Genomic DNA, 27,926 nt, shown 5'->3' with positions numbered 1-27,926 from the left:
CCCTTTGAACAGAACCTTTATCTTAGTAGGATTCACATGCCCACACTCAGTGGGACAGGGCTGATCTGTGGCTGAGGGTGTTCTGAGAAATGCTGCAAGAACAAGGTCACACTTTCAGTTTTGCTCTTTGCCTTCTCTGAGCAGTGGGAAGCAGCTGAGAAAGCAGTGACGTTCCCCGAACTCTGCCTATTCGTGTTACTAAAGCCGGGGATTGACCCTCCAGGTAAGGACTGACGCCAATACCTGTATCTGAATGTAGCTCTAATGGTTTCTGCAAACTTCCAAATTCTATCTTTGCTCCCTTTCTGTGGACCTCTTGGTCTCCACTGAGCCTGTCAGCCCGGGGCTGGGCTGTTTAATGCAGCCCCAAGGACTCAGGCGAGCTGCTGGGCTTTCAATTCTTCTGCAATAAGTGTCAGGTGCTACACTGGATTTTCTCCCAGTTGTAGAAATTTGTTATTTAATTGAACACAAGAGTTTGTGTTTAGTGCTGGATGGGCTCCATTATCCCAGAGGCTGCTGGTGTGAGTGGAGGTCTAGCTTTCTTTGGGAGCAGGGTTCTTTAATACAATCCATTGCATTTGCTTCCCTTTTTGTGCATGTTGTTTTCCTGATGTCCCTGGGTTTTACACTGAATCCCTTCTATGTTTATGAATGTCTCCTGATTACACACTTGAACCTCTTTAACCCAGCAACCTTGGCAAATGGGCAATAATGGATTATGGGATTTTCTGAGTGCGTGTTTATGGATGTTATCCATCATAAAAGGTAAAGAAAGTCTTTTACTCTATAGCTGCCCTCTGGCCTGACCTTATCACAATACCTGAAAGATTGTTATAAGAAAGTATGAGAAAAAATATTCTCCTTAACTTCTGATGTTAGGACAAGAAGCAATGGGCTTAAAGTGCAGCAAGGGAGGTTTAGGTTGGACATTAGGAAAAAACTCCCTAACTGTCAGGGTGGTCAAACACTGGAATAAATTGCCCAGGGAGGTTGTGGAATCCCCATCTCTGGAGAAATTTAAGAGCAGTTTAGATAAATGTCCATCAGGGATGGTCTAGACAGTATTTGGTCCTGCCATGAGGGCAGGGGACTGGACTCGATGACCTCTCGAGGACCCTTTCGGTTCTAGTGTTCTGTGATCATACAGCATTCAGGTCTGTTGATTCCTTGCATTACAGCCAACTATTATAAATAACATAGTGGAATGTATAGACACAACCTTGGAAATCATGATTCAGTAATAGTAAGATTTGATAACAAAATAGCATGAATCAGCCCTAGAAAGCAAAGATATTATGTGAGATAGCAGGTTAGCAAATTGACCTAATGAGCTACACCAGCTGATTGCTCACACTGAGGAGATCACTGGCTTTGTGGCTCTGGAGAAAGCAGTGGACAGGATATACAAAGCTTTTGATACAATCGCCCACAGGATTCTTGCCAGCAACTTAAAGAACTTGGCTTGTACGATGAACTATAAGGCAGACAGATCATCATTCTCAACGGGTAGTGATCAATGGTTCGATCACTGGTTGTAGCCCATATCAAGAGAGGTGCCCCAGGGGTCTGTCCAGGGGCTGGTTTTGCTCAACATCTCCATTAATAAGAACGAGTTGTCCTGCAGCACCATAGAGACTAATAAAATATGAGAGTCTCATGAGCTTCTGTGAGCAAAACCCACTTCCTCAAATGTGCAGAATGGCAAGAAAAGGTCCCCTCTCCCCCCACACACACCCTTCTCTCCACTCTTTTCATCTGAGGAAGTGGGTTTTTTATTATTCTCTGAGGGTATGTCTACACTACAAAGTTAATTCAAACTAACAGCCGTTAGTTCGAATTAACTTCGATAGGCGCTACACATGCAAACCGCTAGTTTGAACTTAATTGGAACTAGCGGGGCGCTTAATTCAAACTAGGTAAACCTCATTCCACGAGGACTAACGCCTAGTTCGAATTAAGCAGTTCGAATTAAGGGCTGTGTAGCCACTTAACTTGAACTAGTGGGAGGCTAGCCCTCCCCAGCTTTCCCTGGTGGCCACTCTGGGCACCACCAGGGAAACTTGTCTGCCCCACTCCCAGCCCCGGAGCCCTTTAAGGGGCATGGTCTGGCTACTGTGCCCGTGCCAGGTGCAAGCCTGCCAGCACCCAGCCAGCAGACCCTGCACCTGGCACGGCACGAGCCGGCCACCCGCTGCCACCCAGCCCTCCGCCTCTTCCCGGGACCAGGCTGGAGGCTCACAGGAGCCTGCCCGGGGCCACAAGAGATGGGCGCCCGCATGGTCTAGTGCAGAGATCGTGGACCTCATCCAGGTAGGGGGGAAGCATCCAAAGTCCATGACCTCTGCACTAGGCGCAGGAAAGTGGCCGTCTAGGGCAGGAGAGCTGCCAGCCTGGCCACCCAGGAGCAGGTTTTCATGAAAATCAAGGTGGTCCACTGAGACCCCCGACACTGAGCCATGAGCTTAGAACATAAAAACATAAGAACGGCCGTACTGGGTCAGACCAAAGGTCCATCTAGCCCACTAGCCTGTCTGCCAACAGTGGCCAACACTAGGTACCCTGGAGGGGATGGACCGAAGACAATGACCAAGCCCTTTGTCTCGTGCCATCCATCTCCAGCCTTCCACAAACAGAGGCCAGGGACACCATTTCTACCTGCTGGCTAATAGCACTCCATGGACTCAGTCTCCATGAATTTATCTAACTTCTCTTTAAACTCTGTTCTAGTTCTAGCCTTCACAGCCTCCTGCAGCAAGGAGTTCCACAGGTTGACTATTTGCTTTGTGAAGAAGAACTTTCTGTTACTAGTTGGAAGCCTGCTACCCATTCATTTCATTTGATGTCCTCTAGTCCTTCTATTATGGGAACTAATGAAGAACTTTTCTTTATGCACTCTCTCTACACCACTCGTGCTTTTATAGACCTCTATCATATCCCCCCTCAGTCTCCTCTTTTCTAAGCTGAAAAGTCCCAGTCTCTTTAGCCTCTCTTCATATGGGACCTGTTCCAAACCCCTAATCATTTTAGTTGCCTTCCCCTCTCCCACCCTCTCTATTCCCCTCTCCCACCTCCTTTTCCCAGTCTCCCCAAGTTTTGTTCAATAAAGAGAGTTTCTATTTTTGAATACATGTGTCTTTTATTTTGTACATCAGGAAGGAGGGCTAGGAAGGGGTAAGTGGAAGGAGGTGAGGGAGGAATGGGGTACTAGATCCCAATGGGGAGGACTGGGGTGGCTCTGCGGGCTTATCAGGGTGGAAGCTCTCCTGCAGCCCCCCGATTGACACCCCCCCCCCCCCGGATGGCAGCCGGGCTGATGGCCGAGTGCTGTGATGTGCTGAGTGAGGGCACTCAGGGCACTCCAAGCCAGGACTGCTTTGCTGTCCATCATTGAGGTAGACAAGCGAGCGGGGAACCCTGAGAACTGTCTGTCTGGGGTGGGGGTCGGGTCCCTTTAAGCACAGCCCTCGGCTAGCCTGAGACAGCAGCACCACGCTCTAAGTCCTCCTCCGATGCCCTGCCGGCACTGCTTCCGGCCAGCCTTAACCTCGGTTCAGGGTCCACTCAATGTGGACATGCTTGTTTGAATTAGCAAAATGCTAATTTGAACTAGTTTTTAGGTCTAGATGCACTAGTTCGAATTAGCTTAGTTCGAATTAACTAATTCGAATTAAGTTAGTTTGAATTAGTGCTGTAGTGTAGACATACCCTGGCATATGAAGTTTGCAGATGATATCAAGCTGGGAGAGGTGACTACCTAGGAAGGCGTACTGCTGAAAAGAACAGGAGGGTCAAGATCATTTCACAAGTTAAATATGGGTCAATAGTGTAACACTGTTGTAAACTAAGCAAATATCACTCTGGTATGTGTTAGCAGGAGTGTTGTAAACAAGGCACTAGAAGTTATTAATTCTTCCATGATGATTAAGCCTCAGCTAGAGAATCACGTCCAGTTTTGAGTGCCACATTTCAGGAAAGAGGTGGGCAAATTGGAGAAAGTCCAGAGAAGAGCCACAAAAATGATTAAATTCTAGAATAACCTGGCAGAGAAGATTGGAAAACCCCTGGATTTGTTTTATTTGGAGAAGACTGAGAAGGAACATAGAAATAGTTTGCTAGTTCATAAAAGGTTGTTACAAGGAGGAAGAGAAAACTCAACCTCTGAGGAAAGGACAAGAAGCAGATGGGCTTAAACTGCAGCCAGCAAGATTTGGGTTGATGTGACAAAGTGGAGGATTTTCTTTTTTCAATGGTTTGCATACTGAGGGTGAGGGACTCAGGATCTCTGGGTGTTACTGGCTTAAGGAGGTGGTGGGACAGGGAGTTTGTTGTTACAGAGGACTAGCAATGGAACTTGGGAACCTGGCCAATGGCCTGGAGAATAGATACATGACCACTGGTGACCAGGTGACCAGGTGGTCCAACTGGAGATGAGCCAGCTCTGGTCAGTGTTAGGGCAATGACCTGCAGAGAGAGGAGCTCAGTGACCTGGCCAGCTGGAGGGGAGAGGAGGCCCAGGCAGCCTGTTTACCTGGAGCAGAAGACAAAGAAGAGGGGCAGGACTTGGGGGACAGTGATATCAGCTGGAGGGAAGGGCCTTCTGGACTGAGGGGAGAGAACAGCCAGAGCCCACCTGGATGCCAGAGCGACTTCTATGATCTGTGCTGAGGGAGGCTGTGCCTGAGGGCCCGAGAGTTTCCTACACTGTGTTCAGTCAGACTCCCAGTAACTGTTCTATGCTGGCGGAGAGTCTCTCAGTCTAGAGATCAGGGCTGCATTATCACCCTGGCTGTGGAGGCCCCAGGACGCAGAGCGATAGGACTCCCTGAGGGTGCCCACAGCAGAGACAGGGGAGCTAAAGGCTCAGAGAGGTGTGGTGCTAGGGAATAAAGGGGCCTACAGCTTAACCCCCAAGTGAGAGTGGGCCCCAAGAAGGGTGTCACACTGAACCGACCAAGGAGTGTACAGAGTCGAGTGTGGGTACAAGTCCTGTGAGTCCATGACAGTTGGACATTAGGAAAAACTTGCTGTCGGGGAGGTTACGCACTGGAATAAATTGCCCAGGCATGTTGTGGGATCTCCATCACTGCAGGGTTTCAAGATCAGGTTAGACAGACATCTGGAGCTCAGCAGATTCGATAGATTGCCTGTCACGGGGACAGATCTTCTATTATCCTTGATGGTTTCAGTCTGTAACAATAGGGGATAAAATTCACTTGGAGAGAACATGGACAGGAGATCACATTGTGTCTGTGTAACTGGGCTGCTGCTGTGTTTTAGGGCTGGACCAAGTTCTCAGCTGCCACCATGGCTAACACTGGAGGTTCCACAATCAAGATGCCGGCCCTGGGCCGCCCTCTGCAGCTGGGGAGGCTGTACGACTGCCGCAGCGACACCCTCCTACCAGGTACGGTTAGTGATGCACCTAGCACCACTTCTAGTTCTTGTTTATAGATGTCTGGCTTTAGCCACCCTGCAGGGCCTTTTCAGCAGAAGAACCGGTTTAAGCCTTTGCTCCTTTGGGATGGTGTCCCTGTGCCTCGGTGGGTCACAGCTGAGAATACCAGATTCAGAGAAAACATCAGAGATATAGCACAGACTCACCCCACATGGGTGGTTACTCTGTAATTATATTATAACAAGCCAAAACCAAAAGTCAACTTCTGTCTTGCCACAATGATTAACAAGAAGTCAGAAATGCTGGCTCCTTAGGCATTCCCAGTCCTGATCTCACCTCCCAGACATGAGGGCTGTGTCTACATTGGCCCCTATTCCGTAATAGGGATGCAAATGTAGCACTTTGGAATAGGCAAAACCGCGGGGGATTTAAATATCCCCCGCGGGATTTGCATTAACATGACTGCAGCTTTTTTCTGGCTTGTAGATAAGCCGGAGAAAAGCGCCAGTCTGGACGCGATCCTCCGGAAAATAAGCTCTTTTCCGGAGGATCTCTTATTCCTACTTGAAAGTAGCAATAAGAGATCCTCCGGAAAAGAGCTTATTTTTGGGAGATGTTATCATGTGTTGTTGCTGAAAACCAGTTTCATCAAAGTGTTCTTCAATTCCAAAGAGACCAGCCATATAGACAGGTCATTATGTAAGTCAGATCTTCCTGAGAACAACTCCTAGAGCAATTAAAAAGCTTTAAAATATTAAATTTAAAGGTAGGTTAAGAGAAGAGCCTTCACATTTATTAAATAGAAAAGTAGGTGAGGAAAAGAGCATTTAAAAGAGTTATTTTGAAATTCAAGGAGAAAACATGGCAGAAAAAAGGGAATTTAAAAATATTTCATAAAGTGGAGATTGTTTAGTAAGCATGTGATAAAAAGCCTTAGAGAAAAGGCTTATTGTATAAAAGCAGGTAAAGACAGAAACTCACATATTTCCCTGGTACTCGCTTCTCATTTTCTTTGCTCAGTCTGCTCTCATGCCCTAAATTCTGTGGGGATGGGGAGGAATGATAGTTCTGCCTGGGTTTAAATCATTCTGGGTATGTCTACACTAGCCCCCTAGTTTAAACTAGGGAGGCTAATGTAGGCATTCAAAGTTGCAAATGAAGCCCAGGATTTAAATATTGCAGGCTTTATTTGCATCTTCCCGTCCAGGCACCATTTTTAAATCCCCTTAGTCCAAACTAACTGCCTGCGGCTACACGCTGCAGTCAAACGTTAACTCAAACGAAGTCCTTAGTTCGAGTTAACTGTTACACCTCATTCCATGAGGTTTACCATAGCACCCTCGAGAGGTTATCAAGTCTAGTCCCTGCCCTCATGGCAGGACCAAATACTGTCTAGACCATCCCTGATAGACATTTATCTAACCTGCAGACCAGGGGGACGGGGGGGGGGGAGGCAAAGCAGAGCCAAGCAGAGCCAAGCCGCGGAGCGCGCGATCAGCTGACAGCGCGCTCCGCGGCTTGGCTCTGCTTTGCCCCCCCCTCCCCCTGGTCTGCAGACCAGGGGGAGGGGGGGGGCAAAGCAGAGCCAAGCCGCGGAGCGCGCGGTCAGCTGACAGCTGTCAGCTGGCCGCGTGTTCCGCCGCTTTGCTCCCCGTCCCCCTGGTCTGCAGACCAGGGGGACGGGGAGCAAAGCAGAGCAAAGCCACGGAGCCCAAGGGCAGCAGGACAGCCACGGCGCGTCTGGGCTGTCCCGCTGCCCCCGTGCTCCGTGGCTTTGCTCCGGACACCTGTGATACAGCAGCTGGGGCGCTGCCAGTTGGTCCCGTAGCGCCGCTCTGGGCGCTACTGGACCAACCGGGCAGCACCCCAGCTGTTCTGCCCCAGGCTTCCTGATTCAGCCACTGCTGGTCAGATTCAGCAGCGGCTGAATCAGGACGCCTGGGGCAGAGCAGCTTGGGAGCTGCTGGGTTGGTCCAGTAGCGCCAAGGAGTGGCGGCGCTACTGGACCAACCCAGCAGCACCCAAGCTGCTCTGCCCCAGGCGTCCCCAAGTCAGCCGCTGCTGAAACTGACCAGTGGCTGACTACAGGAAACCCCTGATCAGTTTCAGCAGCGGCTGACTTGGGGATGCCTGGGGTTCTTAAGTTGAATCTGTATGTAAGTCAGAACTGGCATCCAGATTCAGCCGCTGTTGAAACTGATCAGTTTCAGCAGCGGCTGAATCTGGACGCCAGTTCCGACTTACATACAGATTCAACTTAAGAACAAACCTACAGTCCCTATCTTGTACGTAACCCGGGGACTGCCTGTAGTCCACAACTCAGACCCCTCCAATGCATTATACACAATCAACAACCAATCTTGGAAAATGATCCCTCACTCTTAGAGGTCTTAGGAGAAAAACCTATCCTTGCTTGAAGACAACCTCCTAACCTGAAATGTATTCTTTCTGGTAAGCGTGCCACACAACCACATCATAAGCCTCCAGGAACCTGGCCCCGAAGCCAGAAAAGATGCCAACTCTGCCCACATATCTACACTGGCGAATTCATCACTGGAGCAAACAACACTAGCCACAAAATCAAAAGGTCATTTGACTGTACATCTAGTAATATGATCTATGCCATCAAATGCCAACAGTGCCGCACCGCTATGTATTTTGGACAAACTGGACAGTCTCTGTGGGAAAGAATCAATGGATACAAATCAGATATACGTAAAGAGAATATACAGAAGCCTGTTGATGAACATTTCAGCTTACCTAACCACAGTCTGACAGACCTGCAGTTGGCTATCTTGTCACAGGCCAGTTCCACAAGCCAGATACATAGAGAAGGCCTGGAATCACAGTTCATCCACAAATTCAATTCACAATCTAATGGACTCAATCATGATATGGGCTGGCTAGAACACTTCCTACTTAATAACCACTGAAGATGCTAACAGCTCTGAGTAGTATCCTTCCTGTCTTAGCAATCTATCTATTGACTTCGATTATTATCTGCTTAGATTTAAGTACCCATTCTCCAGATACTTAATGATGCTCTGTCTCTCACCTCCCTTCCTTTTTTCTTTCTCTCCCCCTCCCCTTTCCCTCTCCTTTTTATTTTGAGTTTTCATATCCCTCACTCATAACCACGGTCATCTGCAGAAGTGGGCTGTGCCCACAAAAGCTCATGATGCCATCTACATATTTCGTTAGTCTGTAGAGTGCTACCAGACCATTTGTTGTTTTTAATACTCTAAAATGTATATCTAGAGAAGAATGATTTCTTATTACTATTTATGTGGAAGTAGCACCAACTGACCACCACAAAGGATCAGGGCTCCATTACAAGCCATTGTTACTACACACAGGCTGTTTCCAGACTCGAGGGTTTTTTCGAAAAAAGTAGCCTTTTTTTGAAAAAACTTCACCTGCGTCTAGACTACGGCCGCGTTCTTTTGAAATTAAATCGAAAGAACGTGGCTTTTCTTTCGACGGCGGAAAACCTCATTTCACGAGGAAGAACGCCTTTTTTCGAAAGTGCTCTTTCGAAAAAAGGCGTTCTTGAATGCAAACAGGGCTTTTTCGAAAGAGAGTATCTAGACTGCCTGGGTGCTTGCAGTCTAGACGCTCTTTTTCGAAAGAGGCTTTTTCGAAAGTATCTTGCAGTCTAGACGTAGCCACAGTGAACAGGCAGCTTCTGTGTCAAAGAGCTTAACATCTGGATTTTGGCTGTATGCAACAGAAAGGTGAGAGAAATGGAGGTGGGGATGGGGGAGATGAGGTAACATACAAAGAGCAAGGCAGAGAGATGAGGGTAAAGACCTAACCTGTTTCAAGACTTAGCTTGATACATTTATGAAGGGGCTGATATGACGAGATGGCCTTCAACTTGCTCGACTTGTGGCAAGTACCTTGTGACATAGTGGGGGGCTGTCTGCTTTGTAATCATGTGTTCCCATCTGGCTGCGCTGTGCTGTGTGATTCCCACTGATTCACCCACATGTGTATTAACTCAGGGTGGCTGTGTCTACACTGGGCCACTTATTCCAGAAAATCAGCCGCTTTTCCGGAATAATCTGCGAGCTGTCTACACTGGCCCTTGAATTTCCGGAAAAGCAACAATGCTCTACTGTACAAAATCAGCCGCTATTCTGGAAGGGTGGCTGGCTCATGGGTGTCAGGTGCAGGGTGTGCTGGCACGGGTGCTGGCAGCCTTGCAACTGGCATAAACTGTGTAGCCAGCCCGTGGCCCTTTAAGGGCTCGGGGGCCGGGAGGGGGGCAGACAAGTTCCCCTGGTGTTGGCCAGAGTGGCCACCAGGGCAAGCTGGGAAGGGCTAGCCTCCCACTAGTCCGAATTAAGGGGCTACACAGCCCTTAATTCGAACTAGCTAGTTCGAACTAGGCTTAATCCTTGTAAAATGAGTTTTTCCTAGTTCGAACTAAGCGCTCCGTTAGTTCGAATTAAGTTCGAACTAACGGAGCGCTAGTGTAGCGCCTAGGAAAGTTAGTTCGAACTAACGTCTGGTAGTTCGAACTAACTTTGTAGTGTAGACATACCCTGAGTCTAGGAGAGGAGACAGAGATTTTAACAGAGGGTCGGGTTACAAACTACTGTGATTTGATCCCTCAGTGATGGAATTTTCTGCTCATGACATGTCTTTGAATTCAAATAATGTTATTAAAATAGTTTGAAAATATTTCCCAGTCTCTGCAGTGGTCACTGACTATGTGCTTGGGTGGAATTTTCCAGGTGTCACTTTATGGGGCATCGAGGCCCTTAAGAATGATGTGTCAACAAAGCCAAATCCCAAGACTGAATTCCAGATCATTGCATCTGATGCCATGGAAGATAAGGCCTCTGCCCTCAATCTGTCTGGGTCCCTGAAGGCCAGTGTCCTGGGCGGGCTGGTGGAAGTAGGTGGATCTGCTGCATTTTTAAGTGATACCAAGAAATCAAAGAACCATGCTCGAGTTGCTCTCTACTACTCAGTGACAACCAGCTATGAGGAGCTGACTATGAGCCATTTAGGGAGCTACAATATCTCTTACCCTGATGTGTTTGACCAAGGCATGGCCACCCATGTGGTCACGGCCGTGCTGTATGGGGCGCAGGCTTTCTTCGTGTTTGAGCAGGAAGTTTCTTCATCAGAGAGCGTGAGAGAGGTAGAGTGGGAAATGAAGCGGATGGTAGAAAAGATCCCAAAGACTCTGGGAGTAGCAGAGGAGTCTGCAGTGGAAATGAAGAACAAGAAATTAGAAACAACAGAAAATTTCCATTGCAAATTTTACGGTGATTTTGCTCTGGAGAACAATCCAGTTACTTACCGAGATGCCATGGAAGTTTACTTGTCTCTCCCTAAGCTACTTGGCGACTCTGGGGAAAAGGCTGTACCGGTGCGCGTCTGGCTGTACCCCCTGAGCAAGCTGGATCCCAGAGCTGCTCAGCTTGTGCGTGAGATCAGCTCGGTGCTGATTTATGATGCACAAAGTGCCCTGGAGCACCTGACTGAGTGTGACATCCGGTGCAACGACATGGAGAAGGACAGAGCGGCTACAGCCTTCCCCGAGATTGGGAGGAAAATCCAGCAGTTCAGAGACCTGTGCAAACAGCACAGACAGAGCTTCCAGCAGGAGCTTGCGGGAACCTTGCCCTTGATCCGTGGGGGCGACGCAGAGGAAGGGGCCCTGATGGAGATTTTAACCAGCAAGGAGCAGTCGCCATTCGGTGCCCGGAGACTCAATGATTTTCTGGATAAGAAACAGGAAGAGCTGGATTTTGTCGGTTCCTACCTTGCTGAACTGGAGGGGATGGAAGTCGTATCCTCCAGGAGCGAGCTACAGCGCGTAGTTCTCAGTCCAAGGCATGACTTCGTGGTGTCTCTCATGCTCACTTCATTGCACGATGAGGAACCATATTTCTCTGAACTGAACCTGTGGCTGCGGAAACAATTTGAGAAGAAAACTCACGATCCAGCATTATCCAGTTCTACCTGTGAGACACCAAACTCCGCACAGTGGTTTGAGGATGACGAGATAAGAAGAAAAGCGCGACAAGCCGTTAAGTCTTTCTCTGACTTCGCCCGTGTCAACAAACCTAATGGGAAGACCCGGTTCATTGTGGCCTCTGTTCCAGACAAGGACAATCCAGGGGCTTCCATATATGTGTATGAAAACAGAGAGCTGGTCAGCACTGACTTCCAGCCTCCATCAAAGCCCCTTCCTCCTCTGACAGACAGAATCAGTTATGATTGCGTACAGCTGTTGTTCAGCCAGTCAGTCTCCAGAAGGGGAATGATATGTGGCTACCGGGCAGAGTACAGACTTGTCGGGCAGGAGAACTGGGTGGCTGTGAATGTCAGTAACACACAAGAGACACTCACAGTAACAGGGCTCTGTCCAAACACCCAGTACCAGTTCCGATACGCGGCCGTGAGCAAACCAGGGCTCAGCGAGAGCAGCGACGTGAGCGACACAGTGAAGACGCTTCCTACTACCAGCGCACCTGGGAAGCCCGCAGCAGCTAATGTAGAATTATCTGCCATCACCCTGACCTGGGAGAGTCCGCGTGCCATTGAAGATGGAGTCAGTATAAGCGAGTACAAGGTGCAATACAGAGAGGAGGCTGGAGATTCGATTTGTGAGAGGAAAGATAACTGGCTGGAACAAAGGACAGGAAAGAAAACTGAGTTCTGTACCATTGAAGGACTGATTCCTGGGATGTCCTATAGATTCCGGGTGTTGGCTGAGTGTGCGGATGGGTCTCTGAGTGACCCAAGTGAGGAGACATCTATTTCAACTCTAAAGGTAAGAGAAAATGCCATAAACGTGCATACGTCTATCTCAGATGCACATTGCCAGTATCTCTTGCCTGCCCACTGCCTCTCATCCTGGCTTTTGGTCCTAGTGTCATTTTCAGCCAATCAGTGTTGGGGGCTATTCTTCTCCAGGCTTCCCTCCCCTCCCCTCCCACTTTTCCATCACCTTCACTGACATAGTCATTTTCTCTCCTCTCTGTCCTCTTCACCGCGTGGCCAGGCACCTCCCTTCTCTTGCCAGATGTACACTCCCCCCTCTGGGATGGTGGGCTTTGGGTAAACAGCCCCCACTCAGGGCAGGGTTTGCCTTTCCCTGCTTGTGCTCTTTGAGTCATATTTTTAGGGAAGGCCGGGAAGCTGGCCTAAAGGGTGGTACTTCACCAGACATAAAGGGAACAGTGTCATGAACAAACCCCCCCAGGGGTACCTTTTGCTGTCCTCTCACTGGAGCAGGGTGTCATCCTGTCAGTTGCCTTGGGATGTAAGTTCTTCCTCTAGTAGGGACTCGGGTTTGGCTGTTCTTCTGAGGGAAGAAGCACAGCTTCTCATTTCCCTTGCGTCTCCCTCCCCTTCCATCTGTGCCCAAAGGATGGGGATTAAAGGCTTCAGCAGGCCATAATATAAATCAGGTGTCCTTAACTAACCTAATTGGTCCCATTTCAGCTAATACAGAAGAGGCCTTTCAAATTCTCGGGCTAATAGATTTGTCCTCTTGCAGCTCTCCAGCCTGACTGTGTCACATGAATTCTTCATTCCTTTTCCCCTCTTATACAACTGGCCAACCTTCCTCCCTCCTCTGGCACGTCTGGTGGAGACTCTACTATCATGCTAGCAACCTTCATTACAAGGTCACTCCCTCGTCCCTCAGCTCTGTCTGTCATCAGCTGAGCAAGCAACAGAACTTGAGTCTCCTGGGACCCAGGCTTTCAAAGAGGGCTCATTTAGACACAGACAATACAGGCCCATAAATCAATAGACTTGGCAGAATTCAATCATTATGTTTCCTTAATTCCGATGGAGAATCAATTTTTCTTTTCAAGAATTTTTGGTAATTTTCATCCATTTAAATTTTCACAATTGTGCAAAATTATGGTGGGATCCACCATCATGTATCAAAATATGCAAAGTATGTTTGTTTAAATAAGCTCTATTAAGATGTCCAGCAGCATTTTTCCTGCTTTGCCTATATGTAAATTCCTATAATCCATGGTAATATTTTCTTGGTTTATCCGTATAGTGTCAAATTGATGTTTGCCAACCTTTACTGATGAAAATCATATCATTTCAAGCAGAGATACTGAGGAACAAAGGGATAAGTCATAGATTCTTACATTTCAAGAACAGAAGGGATCACTGTGATCATCTGGTCGGACCTTCTATGTAACACATGCCAGAGAACTGTCCCACAATAAGGTCCTATAGCAAAAGGTCCTACAGTACACAGGCAATCCAGGAAGTTTTTGGAGAATGTTGGGGATAACTTCTTGGTACAAGTGCTGAAGGATCCGACCAGGGGCCATGCACAGCCTGACCTTGTGCTCACAAACAGGGAGGAACTAATAGGGGAAGCAGAGGTGGGTGACAACCTGGGAAGCAGTGATCATGAGATGGTAGATTTCAGGATCCTGACCAAAGAAAGAAAGGAGAGTAGCAAAACACACCTTGGACTTCAGAAAAGCAGATTTTGACTCCCTCAGACACCTGATGGGCAGAATCCCCTGGGATGCTAACATGAAGGGGAAAGGAGTCCAGAAGAGCTCACAGTATTTTAAAGAAGCCTTATTGAAGGCATAGAAAGAAACCATCCCAACGTGTAGCAAGAGAGGCAAACATGGTAGGAGACTGGATTGGCTTACGGGGGAAATCCTTGGTAAACATAAGCACAAAAAGGGAGCTTACAAAAAGTGGAAACTTGGACAAATGACCAGGGACGGGTTTAAATGTGGAGATGAATGTAGGAGATAGCTGTGTAGAGAGTCTCTGGGTTAAGCTAAAAGGGGTAAAAAACGAGGGTGATATCATGCTAGGAGTCTACTACAGGCCACCTAGCCAGGTGGAAGAGGTGGATGAGGCCTTTTTTAAACAATTAACAAAACTATCCAAAGCCCAAGATTTGGTGGTGATGGGGGACTTCAACTATCCGGACATATGTTGGGAAACTAATACAGTGAGGCACAGGCTATCCAATAAGTTTCTGGACTGCATTGGAGGCAACTTTCTGTTTCAGAAGGTTGAAAAAGCTACCAGAGGAGAAGCTGTTCTGGATTTGGTTTTAACAAATAGGGAGGAACTAGTTGAGAACTTGAAAGCGGAAGACAGTATAGGGGACAGTGATCACGAAATAATAGAGTTCATGATCTTAAGGAAAGGTAGAAGGGAGACCAGCACAATTGAGGTAATGGATTTCAGGAAGGCAGATTTTGATAAGCTCAGAGAACTTGTAGGTAAGGTCCCATGGGAAGCAAGACTGAAGGGAAAAACAACTGAGGAGAGTTGGAAGTATTTCAAAGAGACGTTGTTAAGGGCCCAAAAGCAAACAATTCCGCTGTGTAGGAAAGATAGAAAATATGGCAAAAGACCAGCTTGGCTTAACAAGGAGATCTTGCACGATCTCAAAATAAAAAAGGAGTCGTATAAAAAATGGAAACTAGGACAACTAACAAAGGATGAATATAGGCAAGCAACACGGGAATGCAGGGGCAAGATTAGAAAGGCAAAGGCACAAAATGAGATCAAACTAGCTACAGGCATAAAGGGAAACAAGAAGACCTTTTATAAATACATTAAAAGCAAGAGGAAGACCAAGGACAGGGTAGGCCCACTGCTTAGTGAGGAGGGAGAAGCAGTAACAGGAAACTTGGAAATGGCGGAGATGCTCAATGACTTCTTTGTTTCGGTCTTCACCGAGAAGTCTGGAGGTGTGCCTAACGTAGTGAATACAAGCCGAGAGAGGGTAAGTTTAGAAGATAGGATACACAAAGAACAAGTTAAAAATCACTTAGGAAAGTTAGATGTCAGCAAGTCACCAGGTCCTGATGAAATGCATCCCAGGATACTCAAGGAGCTGATAGAGGAGGTATCTGAGCCTTTAGCTATGATCTTTGAAAAATCATGGCAGACAGGGGAGATTCCAGAAGACTGGAAAAGGGCAAATATTGTGCCTATCTATAAAAAGGGGAATAAGAACAACCCAGGAAACTACAGACCGGTCAGTTTAACGTCTGTCCCAGGGAAGATAATGGAGCAGGTAATTAAGGAAATCATATGCAAACACTTGGAAGGAAATAAAGTGATAGGGAATAGCCAGCATGGGTTTGTGAAGAACAAGTCATGCCAAACTAATCTAATAGCTTTCTTTGATAAGATAACGAGCCTTGTGGATAAGGGAGAAGCGGTGGATGTCATATACCTAGACTTTAGTAAGGCATTTGATACGGTCTCGCATGATATTCTTATTGATAAACTAGGCAAATATAACTTAGGGCCACAATAAGGTGGGTGCATAATTGGCTGGATAACCGTAGTCAGAGAGTTGTTGTTAACGGTTCTAAATCCTGCTGGAAAGGGATAACAAGTGGAGTTACTCAAGGGTCTGTTTTGGGACCCGTACTGTTCAATATCTTCATCAATGATGTAGATATTGGGATAGAAAGTACGCTTATTAAGTTTGCAGATGATACCAAACTGGGTGGGGTTGCGACTTCTTTGGAGGATAGGGACATAATTCAAAATGAGCTTAGCAAGTTAGAGAAATGGTCAGAGGTAAACAGGATGAGGTTTAATAAAGAGAAATGCAAAGTGCTCCACTTAGGAAGGAACAATCAGTTCCATACATACAAGATGGGAAGCAACTGTCTAGGAAGGAGCATGGCAGAAAGGGATCTAGGGGTCATAGTGGACCACAAGTTGAATATGAGTCAGCAGTGTGATGCTGTTGCAAAAAAAGCAAATATGATTCTAGGTTGTATCAACAGGTGTGTTGTAAGCAAAACTCGTGAAGTCATTCTGCCGCTCTACTCTGCACTAGTTAGGCCTCAGCTGGAGTACTGTGTCCAGTTCTGGGCGCCACATTTCAAGAAAGATGTGGAGAAATTGGAAAGGGTACAGAGAAGAGCGACAAGAATGATTAAAGGTCTAGAGAACATGACCTATGAAGCCAGGCTTCATGAACTGGGCTTGTTTAGTTTGGAAAAAAGAAGATTAAGGGGGGACATGATAGCGGTTTTCAAATATCTAAAAGGGTGTCACAAGGAGGAAGGCGAAAATTTGTTCCTCTTGGTTTCTGAGGACAGGACAAGGAGTAATGGGCTTAAAGTGCAGCAGGGGAGGTTTAGATTGGACATTAGGAAAAAATTCCTAACTGTCAGGGTGGTCAAATATTGGAATAAATTGCCAAGGGAGGTGGTGGAATCTCCCTCTCTGGAGATATTTAAGGACAGGTTGGATAGACATCTGACAGGGATGGTGTAGACGGAGGTTGGTCCTGACTTGAGGGTGGGGGGCTGGACTCGATGACCTCTTGAGGTCCCTTCCAGTCCTATTATTCTATGATTCTATGAAATGTCTAGCTCGAGAATGCCGGGGGGGTTATCAGGAAGGTGAAAGCACAAATGGAATTGCGACTGGCTAAGGATGTGAAGGATAACAAGAAAGGTTTCTACAGGCATGTTAACAAGAAGAAGGTGATCAGAGTGGGTGTGTGGCCCCTATTGGATGAAGGAGGTAACCTAGTGACAGATGATGTGGGGAAAGCTGAAGTACTGCTTTCTTTCTTTCCCTCTGTATTCATGGACAAGGTCGGTTCTCGGACTAATGTGCTAAGTGACACAAGATGGGATGAAGATGAACAGCCCTTGGTGGGTAAAGAACAGGTTAGGAACTATTTAGAAAAACCAGATGTACACAAATCCATGGATCCAGACTTAATGCAAATGGGGAGTTGGCAAATGTCATTGAGAAGCCTTTGGACATTATCTTTGAAAAATCGTGGCGATCGGGAGAGATCCCAGATGATTGGAAAAAGGCAAATGTAGTGACCATCTTCAAAAAAGGGAAGAAGGATGATCCAGGGAACTATAGGCCAGCCAGTCTTACCTTGGTTCCTGGAAAAATCATGGAAGGGATCCCTAAGGAATCTATTTTGAGGCACTTGGAAGAGAAGAAAGTGATTAGGAATAATCAGCATGGATTCACAAAGGGCAAGTCATGCATGATCACTCTGATTAGCTTCTATGATGAGGTAACTGGCTCAGTGGACATGGGAAAGTCAGTGGATGTGATATACCTTGAATTTAGCAAGGCTTTTGATATGGTCTCTCACAATATTCTTGCCAGCAAGTTAAGGGAATGTGGACTGGATAAATGGACGGTAAGATGGATAGAAAGCTGGCTAGACTGTCGGGCCCAGCAGGTAGTGATCAACAATTCGATGTCAGGATGGAGGTCGGTTTCTAGCGGAGTGCCCTAAGGTTCGGTTCTAGGTCCGGTTTTGTTCAATATCTTTATTAATGACCTGGATGAGGGGATGGATTGCACCCTCAGCAAGTTTGCGGATGACACTAAGCTAGGGGGAGAGGTAGATACGACTGAGGGCAGAGATAGGGTCCAGAATTACTTAGACAAATTGGAGGATTGGGCCACAAGAAATCTGATGAGGTTCAACAAGGACAAGCGCAGAGTCCTGCACTTGGGACGGAAGAATCCGAAGTATTGTTACAGGCTGGGGACCAACCAGTTAAGTAGTAGTTCTGCAGAAAAGGACCTGGGGGTTACAGTGGATGAGAAGCTGGATATGAATCAATAGTGTGTCCTTAGGAGGGACAGCTCAGTGGTTTGAGCATTGGCATCCTAAACTTAGTATTGTGAGTTCAATCCTTGAGGAGGGGATTTGGGGCAAAAATCTGTCAGGGATGGTACTTGGTGTTGCTGTAAAGGCAGAGGACTGGACTTGATGACCTTTCAAGGTCCCATCCAGCTCTAGAAGATAGGCAATCTCCCTTCATATATGAAAGGTTTGGTGCAGAAGGGTGTGTGGGGTCTTAGAGGGAGTTGGGTGGAGGTGGTTGTGATGTGGAGCATGAGATAGGGGTACAGGATAGGTAGAGGGGTTTGGTTTGTGACCTATAGCAGGAGAGGGTTGTGACCCTGGTGCAAGGCCCAGGAAGGGGTATGGCTTCAGGAGGGGCAGAGGGTTTGACTTATATGACGTAGGGGGGACAGGAATGGGGAGGCAGTGGTCATATTTGCGGGAGGGAGGGTTACCTGGAAGTCTCCTGGCCAGCAGCCCAGCACATTTCTCAGGCAGCCTCTGTGCCTGACCTGTCCCCACACAGGCTGCAGGGGCCATGTGCTTTTGTGAATAAGAGCTTGAGGGGGAGGGAGGTACTTTTTGTGCTGCCTGTTCTTCAAACAGGCAGCACCCATTGGCTAGAATGGGATTGTGCTGGAGGCAGGACAGCACATGAAGATCCTCCTCCAGCTCACAACAGTAAAACACAAATGGCCCAGCAGCTGCTTTTCTGATTGGCATGCAGGGGCAAGGAGACCTGTTCTAGTTGCTGATTTGCTCAGCTTCAGATTGGTGGAAGTTTTGGTAACACTTTTGTTGGAAATGGGTTGAGTTGGGTAAAATTTGAGTGTCCTTTCTCCTATGAACACAATGGTACCTAGCATGTGAGGTCTAGAAAAAAGATGAAGCTGTATCTTCAGAAAAATTTAAAAGTCAGTACTTAAAAATGAATACTTTACCACGGGCATGTCAAATATGCAGCCCTCAGAAAGCTACATTGCAGCCCTCCATTTAAAATCAGTTAATGCTGAGAACATGACACCTGACATCTGATAATATTTTTAAAGTTACAGTTTACTATAAATGAAAGAACACGTTAAGTAGATTTGCCATTACTTGCAAAAAGGAATCACTTCAGTGGGGTTGATTATCAGCTTTGTTTATTACGCCAAAAGAGCTGTAATGAGGCACTGGTGAACATGTCAGCATCAAGCTCGAAACTACGGGAATCCAACAGAAGAGGATATGACTCTGGTTACATCATATGCATTGTATAACAGTTAATTACAATCCCAAAATAATTTATTAGAAAGTCCTTGGTTTCAGTTTCACCTTGATCATTTTTAGGCACTGTCAAGTCTGTTCCCCACTATGGCACTTGAAGTGCAGAAGCTGGGAGCCTGCAAGAGACTTTAAAAATACCTTGCCTCTATAGACTTCCACTTAAAAGTTGCCCAAAATCACAGATTATACCTGACCTTGAGTAGCATGTTGCCACGACAAAGTAAAACCACTTTTTCTGAAGCCAGGGAAACAATACATCCTGACAGACTATCTAAACTTTTCCCTACTCACACATTTCAAGGAGTCTGTTCCTGGGAGAGTACCTCTCTCCTGCTACCTGGGGGGAAAACATATTACTTGCTCCAAACAAAGGGGAAAAAAACCCTCTCTTGGTTTGAAATTGCATGAAAACTTTTTCAAAGACACCATAATAGAGGTTGTCACGGCTCAATTCCCCACCCTGGCACTTTGAGTGTAGATATGGGGGCCAGCTAGCACAATAAACACTGTAAGAACCTTTCTCTGTAACTCCCACAGACAAAGTTGTCTAGTCTCAGTTTCCCTGAGGTCCAAAAAAAAAGAAGACTGGTCGCTGCCACTCCCAAGTGTCACTAAAAATATAAAATAAACCCTTTTCCAGGGAAGAGATCACTTGGAATCCCATCTCCAGAGGTAAAGCTGCCCCGAACTCCGTTTTGCTTGGAGTTGGGAAAACAGAGGGAATCTACAAAGAACAATGGGGAGAATCCCAAGCATTGTTACAGGCTGGGGACCAACCAGTTAAGTAGTAGTTCTGCATAAAAGGACCTGGGGGTTACAGTGGATGAGAAGCTGGCTATGAGTCAACAGTGTGCCCTTGTAGCCAAGAAGGATAATGGCATATTAGGTTGCATTAAAAGGAGCATTGCCAGCAGATCCAGAGAAGTGATTATTCCCCTTTATTCGGCTCTGGTGAGGCCACATCTAGAGTATTGTGTTCAGTTCTGGGCCCCCCACTACAAAAAGGATGTGGACTCATTGGAGAGGGTCCAGCAGAGGATGACCAAAATGCTTAGGGGGCTGGAGCATATGACCTACAAGGAGAGGCTGAGAGAGTTGGATCTGTTTAGTCTGCAGAAGAGAAGAGTGAGGGGGGATTTGAGAGCAGCCTTCAACTTCCTGAAGGGAGGTTCCAAAGAGGATGGAGAGAGGCTGTTCTCAGAAGTGACAGATGGCAGAACAAGGAGCAATGGGCTCAAGTTACACTGGGGGAGGTCCAGGTTGGATATTAGGAAAAACTATTTCCTAGGAGGGTGGTGAAGCACTGGGATGTGTTCCCTAGGGAAGTAGTGGAGGCTCCATCCCTGGAGATTTTTAAGTCTCGGCTTGACAAAGCTCTGGCTGGGTTAATTTAATGGGGATTGGTCCTACCTTGGGCAGGGGGCTGGACTTGATGGCCTTCTGAGGTCTCTTCCAGCTATGGTTCTATGATTCTATGAATTTGCAGGGATTTAAATTTTGTTACTGTACCTTTTAATTTCTGTTTAACTAACCTCCTGGTTTTTGTGTACTTCCCCTTTCTGAAATTAAAGGCCACGATGTTGGGCTGCTGAGGTGTTTTTCCCACCACGGGGATGTTGAATTGTATTATATTGTGGTCACTATTTCCAATCGGTCCAGTTATATTTACTTCTTGGAAGAGATCCTGCGCCCCACTTAGGACTATATGAGGAATTGCCTCTCCCCTTGTGGGTTCCAGAACCAGCTGCTCCAAGAAGCAGCTGTGACTACATTGGTGTGTTTTTCAGGTCTGGGCAAATCTCCCAGTTACAAGCCTGGCCTTGGTTGAGGAAGCAGCCATTGCGATGCCGACCCTGGGCCGTCCTTTCCAGCTGGGGACGCTGTACGACCGCCGCACAGACGCCATCCTCCCAGGTAACTCTACGGAACATGGATCCTAGTGATTTAGTGTGGGATGAGATTCCATGTGATGTGACTAACCCTCATATTGATGAATGGGGCCCTTCATACCTTTCTGAGCTATTGATTCAGCCTCTCTGCAGACTCAGGCAAACACCACTGCAGGTCTCCAGCCTAATGTGCCCTCGCCCAGTTCATGCCAATGTATCCAACACACTTGCTGGGTGTGGTTCACTCATAATAATGAGACTGCTCTACTGCCTTAGCTGAGAGCCAGCTGGCTTGTAGCTCATGCACCAGAGTATCGATTCTCAAACTGTGGTCCGGTAACTACTGGTGTTCTGCGTCCACCTTGCAGGTGGGCCACGGCTCAAGGTTCAGCCTCCCGTCCTGCCTTGCAGAGGGAAGCCCGTGCTGGCACTCCAGCCCTGTGGCCCCCTCCCACAAGTCTGCAGCACCAGCATCGGCTTACTGCTGATGGCAGGGGGCAGGGGGAGAAAGCCCCAAGACTCACTGTGGGATCCAGTTCACAGGGAGAGCAAGCAGCTCTATGTGCTGCCACTCCCTCTCCCCCAGGCTGGGGGAACAGCAGTGCATGGACATGCTGCCTGGAGGCTCTCCCCACTGCTTTCATTGGCTACAGTCACTGCCAATCGTAGCAGCTGGAGGCATTGTCTGGGAGCAGCACCAGGGAGCAGTGGAGGGTGTGAAGCCAGGTTAGTGCTCCCTTCCCTCTAATCCCCAGACTCCATACTTGCAGCCGCTCCTGCACCCTCCCTCCTAGCCAGACATCATCCCCTGCCTTCCTGCCTTGCTCCTGCCCTCTGGCCAGACACTGCCCCCTCCCTTGCTCATGCACCCTCCCTCCTAGCCAGATACCCCACCCAAACCCACTCCCTCACTCTTCCTCCCAGCTAGACATCACCCCCTCCTGCACCTAAACTCCCAGCCAGACCCCCACTCCCAGCATGTTCCAGCTGGACCTTCCGCCCTCATCCCCTCCTATACCCCCATCACTACCCCACTCCCCGGCATCCGACTCCTGCACATGGAACCCTCCCCTTTTGGGCCCGTTCCCCCTCTCCCCACGGGAGGTCACAAAATCTACTAACTCTAGGACTCTAAAACAGTTCATCCGGCCTGTGGGAAGTGCTGAATCTTGGTCCTCCTGCTCCATCTTCCTTCCTCCCCTCATGGAGCTGAAACACCGGGGGAATGAGGTGTCTCATTTGGCACCATATCAGTTGAGGTTGGAAAGGGTCTTTCACTTTTGTGTGTCTCTCACCGATTTTTCTGTGGCTTCGTGGCCCCCCAGCTCAAAAAATGTTTCCCACATCTATGATAAATGAAGACAACATTGAAGCCTTTTGTTTTGGACATAAATTAATCTTTTACTTTATTTAAAATGAAGTTTGGTCAGTTAACATGAGAAAGTTAAAGTGCTTAATCTCTTTAATTATTTTAATTTTGGATTAATATTTGCTTCCTTACTGGTTATATATGTTCCCTTATGTTATAGCTCCAGTAACCTAATATAAATAATTTAGTATTTAAGGTATTTAGAAAGAAGTGAAGGCATTTTGTCATCATGGATGGTTGGCCAGTGATCCATAAAACGGTTTGCATTCTGCGAAGTAGGTTGCAGGCCAGCTGGTAGAGGCTCATGCACTAAGATCCAGAGGTCCCAGGTTTGGTTCTACCTGTTGGTGTTATGCTAGCACTCACAAAAGAGTTCCTAGCTTCTTGGATAGTAACTGTGTGTCTGGAATTTTGCAAGCCTCACGCTGTTGGACAGGTCGGCTCTTAGACAGGACGTGGGCATGAAGAAACAGGACAAGGTTGAATTTCAGGTTATTGACTCAGACACCATTGCAGCTAAGGCCTCTGCACTCCAGGCGGGTGAATGGCTGCAGACCAGTTTCCTGTGCGGGTTGGTTGAAGTGAAGGGTGCTGCTGAGTATTTGAGGGACACCAGGCGATCCCGGCGTCAGGCCCGAGTCACTCTCCAGTACAAAATGACAACAAGGTCTGAGCAGCTCACGATGAGTCATGTAGGGCAGCAGGCCCCTTATCCTGCTGTGTTGGACCAAGGCAAAGCAACCCACGTGGTCACGGCTGTGCTGTACGGGGCTCACGCTTTCTTCGTGTTCGATCGGGAAGCTTCTTCATCTGAGAGCATAGAGGAGACACAGGGACAGATGAAAGTTTTGGTAGAAAAGATCCCCAAGATTTCAGAAGAAGACACAGAACCCCAAATGGACACTAAGGAAATAGAAATTGCAGAAAAAATCACTTGCACGTTCTACGGTGACTTTGGGCTTGAGAACAAGCCGGCTACTTACCAAGAAGCCATAAACCTTTGTTCTGCCCTCCCCAAGGAGCTGGGAGACAACGGGGAGAAGGCCGTTCCGGTGACAGTCTGGCTGTACCCGCTGGTCAGGCAAGATTCCAGCAGCCCTCAGCTGATACGGGAGATCAGTGTAGGGCTGATTTCCAATGTCCAAGCTGCCCTGGAGCACCTCACAGAACTAGACATGCGCTGCAATGACATGGCAATGGACAAACCTGCCACAACGTTCCCGGAACTCCAGAGGAAAGTCCAGCGGTTCCACGCTCTGTGTCATCGGTACAGACAGACGGTCCAGCGGCAGCTGGCAGAAATCGTACCCTCTGTCCGCGGTGGGGGAGCAGAGGAAGGGGCCCTGCTGGACGTGCTAAGCAGCAAAGAGCGATCCCCGTTCAGTGCTCAGCGACTCAGTGAACATCTAGATAAAAAGGTGCAGGAGATGAAGTTAGTGGACTCGTACCTCACTTTGCTAAGTGGCGTGGATGTTGCCTCCTCCGCCAATGAGCTCCAGCAGCTACTGTTGAACCCTTCGCATAAGTACATCGTCTCCTTTACATTTACTTCCTTACAGAAGGAGCCATATTTATCGGCTTTAGGGTACGTCTAAACTACATGGCTCCGTCGATGGAGCCATGTAGATTTGTTGTTTTGGCAAAGTCAAATGAAGCTGCGATTTAAATGATCGCGGCTTCATTTAAATTTACATGGCTGCCGCGCTGAGACGACAAACAGATGATCAGCTGTTTGTCCGCTCAGTGCGCTAGTCTGGATGCTCTCCTGCCGACATCAAAGCCCTTTGTCGGCAGCCCCGGTAAACCTCATCCCACGAGGAATAATGGGGCTGCCGACAAAGGGCTTTGATGTCAGCAGGGGAGCGTCCAGACTAGCGCGCTGAGTGGACAAACAGCTGATCGGCTGTTTGTCGGCTCAGCGCGGCAGCCATGTAAATTTAAATGAAGCCGCGATCATTTAAATCGTGGCTTCATTTGACTTTGCCTATGTGTCTAATCTACATGCCTCTGACGACAGAGGCATGTAGTCTAGACACAGCCGTAGAGGCCTGGCTGCAGACCCCACATGCAGAGAAAACCCATGAGCCAGCATCAGCCAGTTCTGCATGTGAAACCCCAAAATCCAGTCACTGGTTTGAGGTCACCGAAGAGCATGGGAGTCTGTAAATTTCTTCTTGGATTTTGCCCGTGTGAATGAATCTAACAAGAAGATCCGATTAATTGTGGCCTCTGTCCCAGTCGAGGATAATCCAGGTGCTTCCATTTACCTGTATGAGGATGGAGAGCTGGTCAGCACTGACTTCCAGCCCCCATCAAAGCCTCTTCCTCTCCTGATTTATGGAGTCCGACATGACCATGTGCATCTCACGCTGAAACCGGCAGCCTATGGCAGGGCTGAGATATGCAGCTACCGGGCAGAGTACAAACTTGTCGGGCAGGAGAACTGGGTAGCTGTGAATGTCAGTAACACACAAGAGACACTCACAGTAACAGGGCTCCGTCCAAACACCCAGTACCAGTTCCGATACGCGGCCGTGAGCAAACCAGGCCTCAGCGAGAGCAGCGATGTGAGCGACACGGTGAAGACGCTTCCTCCTACCAGCCCACCTGGGAAACCTGCACCAGTGACTGTAGAATTATCTGCCATCACCCTGACCTGGGAGAGTCCACGTGTCATTGGAGATGGAGTCAGTATAAGCGAGTACAAGGTGCAATACAGAAAGGAGGGTGGAGAAGACAAATGGCTGGAGCGAAGGACGGGAAAGAGAACTGAGTCCTACACCATTGCTGGACTGAGGCCTGGGACCCCCTACGGATTCCAGGTGTCGGCCGTGTGTGCGGACGGGGCTGGGAGTGACCCCAGTGAGGAGAGCTGGATCTCAACAGTAAGGAAAGGTAAATATTGATATAATCCTGCATGTTCTTCCTTCCCGTACAGCCCGCTAGTGCCTGGAGCTACTCGATCAGGTAAGAGATTCCTAACCAAGGGAATGAATCTAAATCATCTGGGTGTATAATGCAGGCTCAGCTTCCATACAGATAATGAATAAAATTACATAGAAATCCTGGCTTCCAGGCAAACACCCAAGCTGGTTCCTGTGCATGGACTGGGTGGCTTAGGTGACCAGTGCTCCAGGCCCAGGTCCAAGAGAGGATCACCATGAGAGAGGCCATATGGAGTCAGTAACCCAGCATCCTTGTCTTCCATCTGGCCAGTGCCAGGTGCCTAAAAGGGAACAATCAGATCTGGGAATCGCAGAGTGATCCATCCCCGTGTTTGCCCTCAGCTTCTGGCAGAGACGTTAGGGACACGCAGAACTTGGGGTTTCCTTCCTGGTCATCTTGGCTAAAAGCCATTCATGGATCTGTCCTCTGCAAACTTCTCTAATTGTTTCTGGCCTTCACACTATTCCCTGGCAACAGGTTCCGTGGGCTGACTGGGCTGTGTGAAGAAGTATTTCCCCTTTTCTTTTAACCCTGTTACATATTAATTTCACTTGGTGATCTCTTGTCCTAGTGCTATGTAAAGAAATAAACAACATTTCTTCACTCAACTTTTCCTTTAGCATTTCCTCCCTTAGTCGTCTCTTCTCCAACCTGACCAGTCCAAGTCTCTGTAATCTCTCCTGATATGGAAACTGTTCCATCTCCTAATCATTTTTTGTTGCCCTTTCCTGTACCATATCCAAATCTAACAATATTCAATCTGACAGTGTCACAGCCTCCACTTAGCTACAAGAGGGATTCAGAGGTTAGACGTATAGAGAGATGGTTCTCCAGAAACAGAATTTTTTTCCCCTTTCGCGCTTACTTAGATTGCATCAGCTGGTCAAAGTAACCTGTGGACAGATTTCTATTGGGCCTTGTTGCCCACAGATGATTATGTTTGGCCGAATAGTAAATTAACTGTAGGATTATAATGAGAAAAGCCAAAAAGGAATTTGAAGAACAGCTAGCCAAAAACTCAAGAAGTAATAGCAAAATGTTTTTAAGTACATCGGAAGCAGGAAGCTGCTAAACACCAGTGGGACCCTTGGACGATGGGGATGCTAAAGGAGCACTCAAAGACGATAAAGTCATAGCGGAGAAGCTAAATGAATTCCTTGCTTCAGTCTTTATGACTGAGGATATTGGGGAGATTCCCAAACCTGAGCCATTCTCTTTAGGTGACAAATCTGAGGAATTGTCCCAGATTGAGGTGTCATTAGAGGAGGTTTTAGAACAAATCGATAAACTTAACAGTAACAAGTCACCGAGACCAGATGGCTTTCACCCAAGAGAACATAAGAACAGACATACTGGGTCAGACCAAAGGTCCATCTAGCCCAGTATCCTGTCTGCCGACAGTGGCCAATACCAGATGCCCCAGAGGGAGGGATCACAACAGATAATCCTCACATGATCCCTCCCCTGTCACTCATTTACAGACAAACAGAGGCTAGTGACACTATTCTAACCCATCCTGGCAAATAGCCATTGATGGACCTAACCTCCATGAATCTATCTAGCTCTTTTTTTAACCCTGGTAACGTCCTGGCCTTCACCACATCCTCTGGCAAGGAGTTCCAGGAGTTGACTGTGCACTGAGTGAACAAAAACGTCCTTTTGTGTGTTTTAAACCTGCTACCTATTAATTTCCTTGGGTGACTCCTAGTTCCTATATTATGGGAACAAGTAAATAACTTTTCCTTATTCACTTTTTCCACACCACTCATGATTTTATAGACCTCTATCATCTCTCCCCTTAGTCTCCTCTTTTCTAAGCTGAAAAGTCCTAGTATTATTAACCTCTCCTTCCATGGCAGCCATTCCAGACCAGTTCTCAATCCATGAAAGTTCCTTCCCTCTTCTCCCATGATAACTTACTTCACATAAGAGCCTTTGGTGAGGGACCTTGTCAAAGGCTTTCTGGAAATCTCAGTACACTGTATCCACTGGATCCCCTTGTCCACATGTTTGTTGCCCTCTGGTAATGGATAGGAGGAGTGCTGATCAGCACCCGGTGACTAAGGGTTTAAACTCAGGTAGCTAGCAAGGATGATGGCCAGGGGGCCAGAAGAATCACCAGTGCTCCAGTTTCCAGAGCCCTGCTGCACCTCAGAACCCCTCCCAATGCCACCCCCAGTTCTTCACACAAGGCATAGTCAACCTGTGGAACTCCTTGCCAGAAGATGTCGTGAAGACTAGGACTTTAACAAAATTCCAAAAGAACTAAATAAATTCATGGAAGTTAGGTCCATCAATGGCCAGGATGGGTAGGAATGGGGTCCCTAGACCAGGGGTGAACAATAATTTTGGCCGGAGGCCCAGTTCAAAAATTGTTGAAGTAGCCCAAGGATTGGTCTGGGGGTGGGGGAACCCCTTCACCCCCCCTCCCATTAAGCACCCATGCCC

At 47.7% G+C, this 27,926-nt stretch overlaps 1 protein-coding gene across 1 annotated transcript; it reads left to right on the top strand.

Moving 5' to 3' along the window:
- Positions 1-37: 37 nt before the first annotated feature.
- LOC142825166 (uncharacterized) lies at positions 38-27,890 on the top strand. The gene is given in 8 exon segments (XM_075916934.1): positions 38-223; positions 5,281-5,407; positions 10,138-12,191; positions 21,062-21,188; positions 21,532-21,688; positions 22,951-24,121; positions 24,579-24,669; positions 24,672-27,890. Coding segments are annotated over 7 exon segments (4,467 nt in total). The 5' UTR covers positions 38-223; positions 5,281-5,307; the 3' UTR covers positions 25,439-27,890.
- Positions 27,891-27,926: the final 36 nt, after the last annotated feature.

Source organism: Pelodiscus sinensis, unplaced genomic scaffold (assembly GCF_049634645.1).
Source record: "Pelodiscus sinensis isolate JC-2024 unplaced genomic scaffold, ASM4963464v1 ctg40, whole genome shotgun sequence".
NCBI lineage: Eukaryota > Metazoa > Chordata > Testudines > Trionychidae > Pelodiscus > Pelodiscus sinensis.
This window is presented reverse-complemented; position numbering and strand designations above follow the sequence as displayed.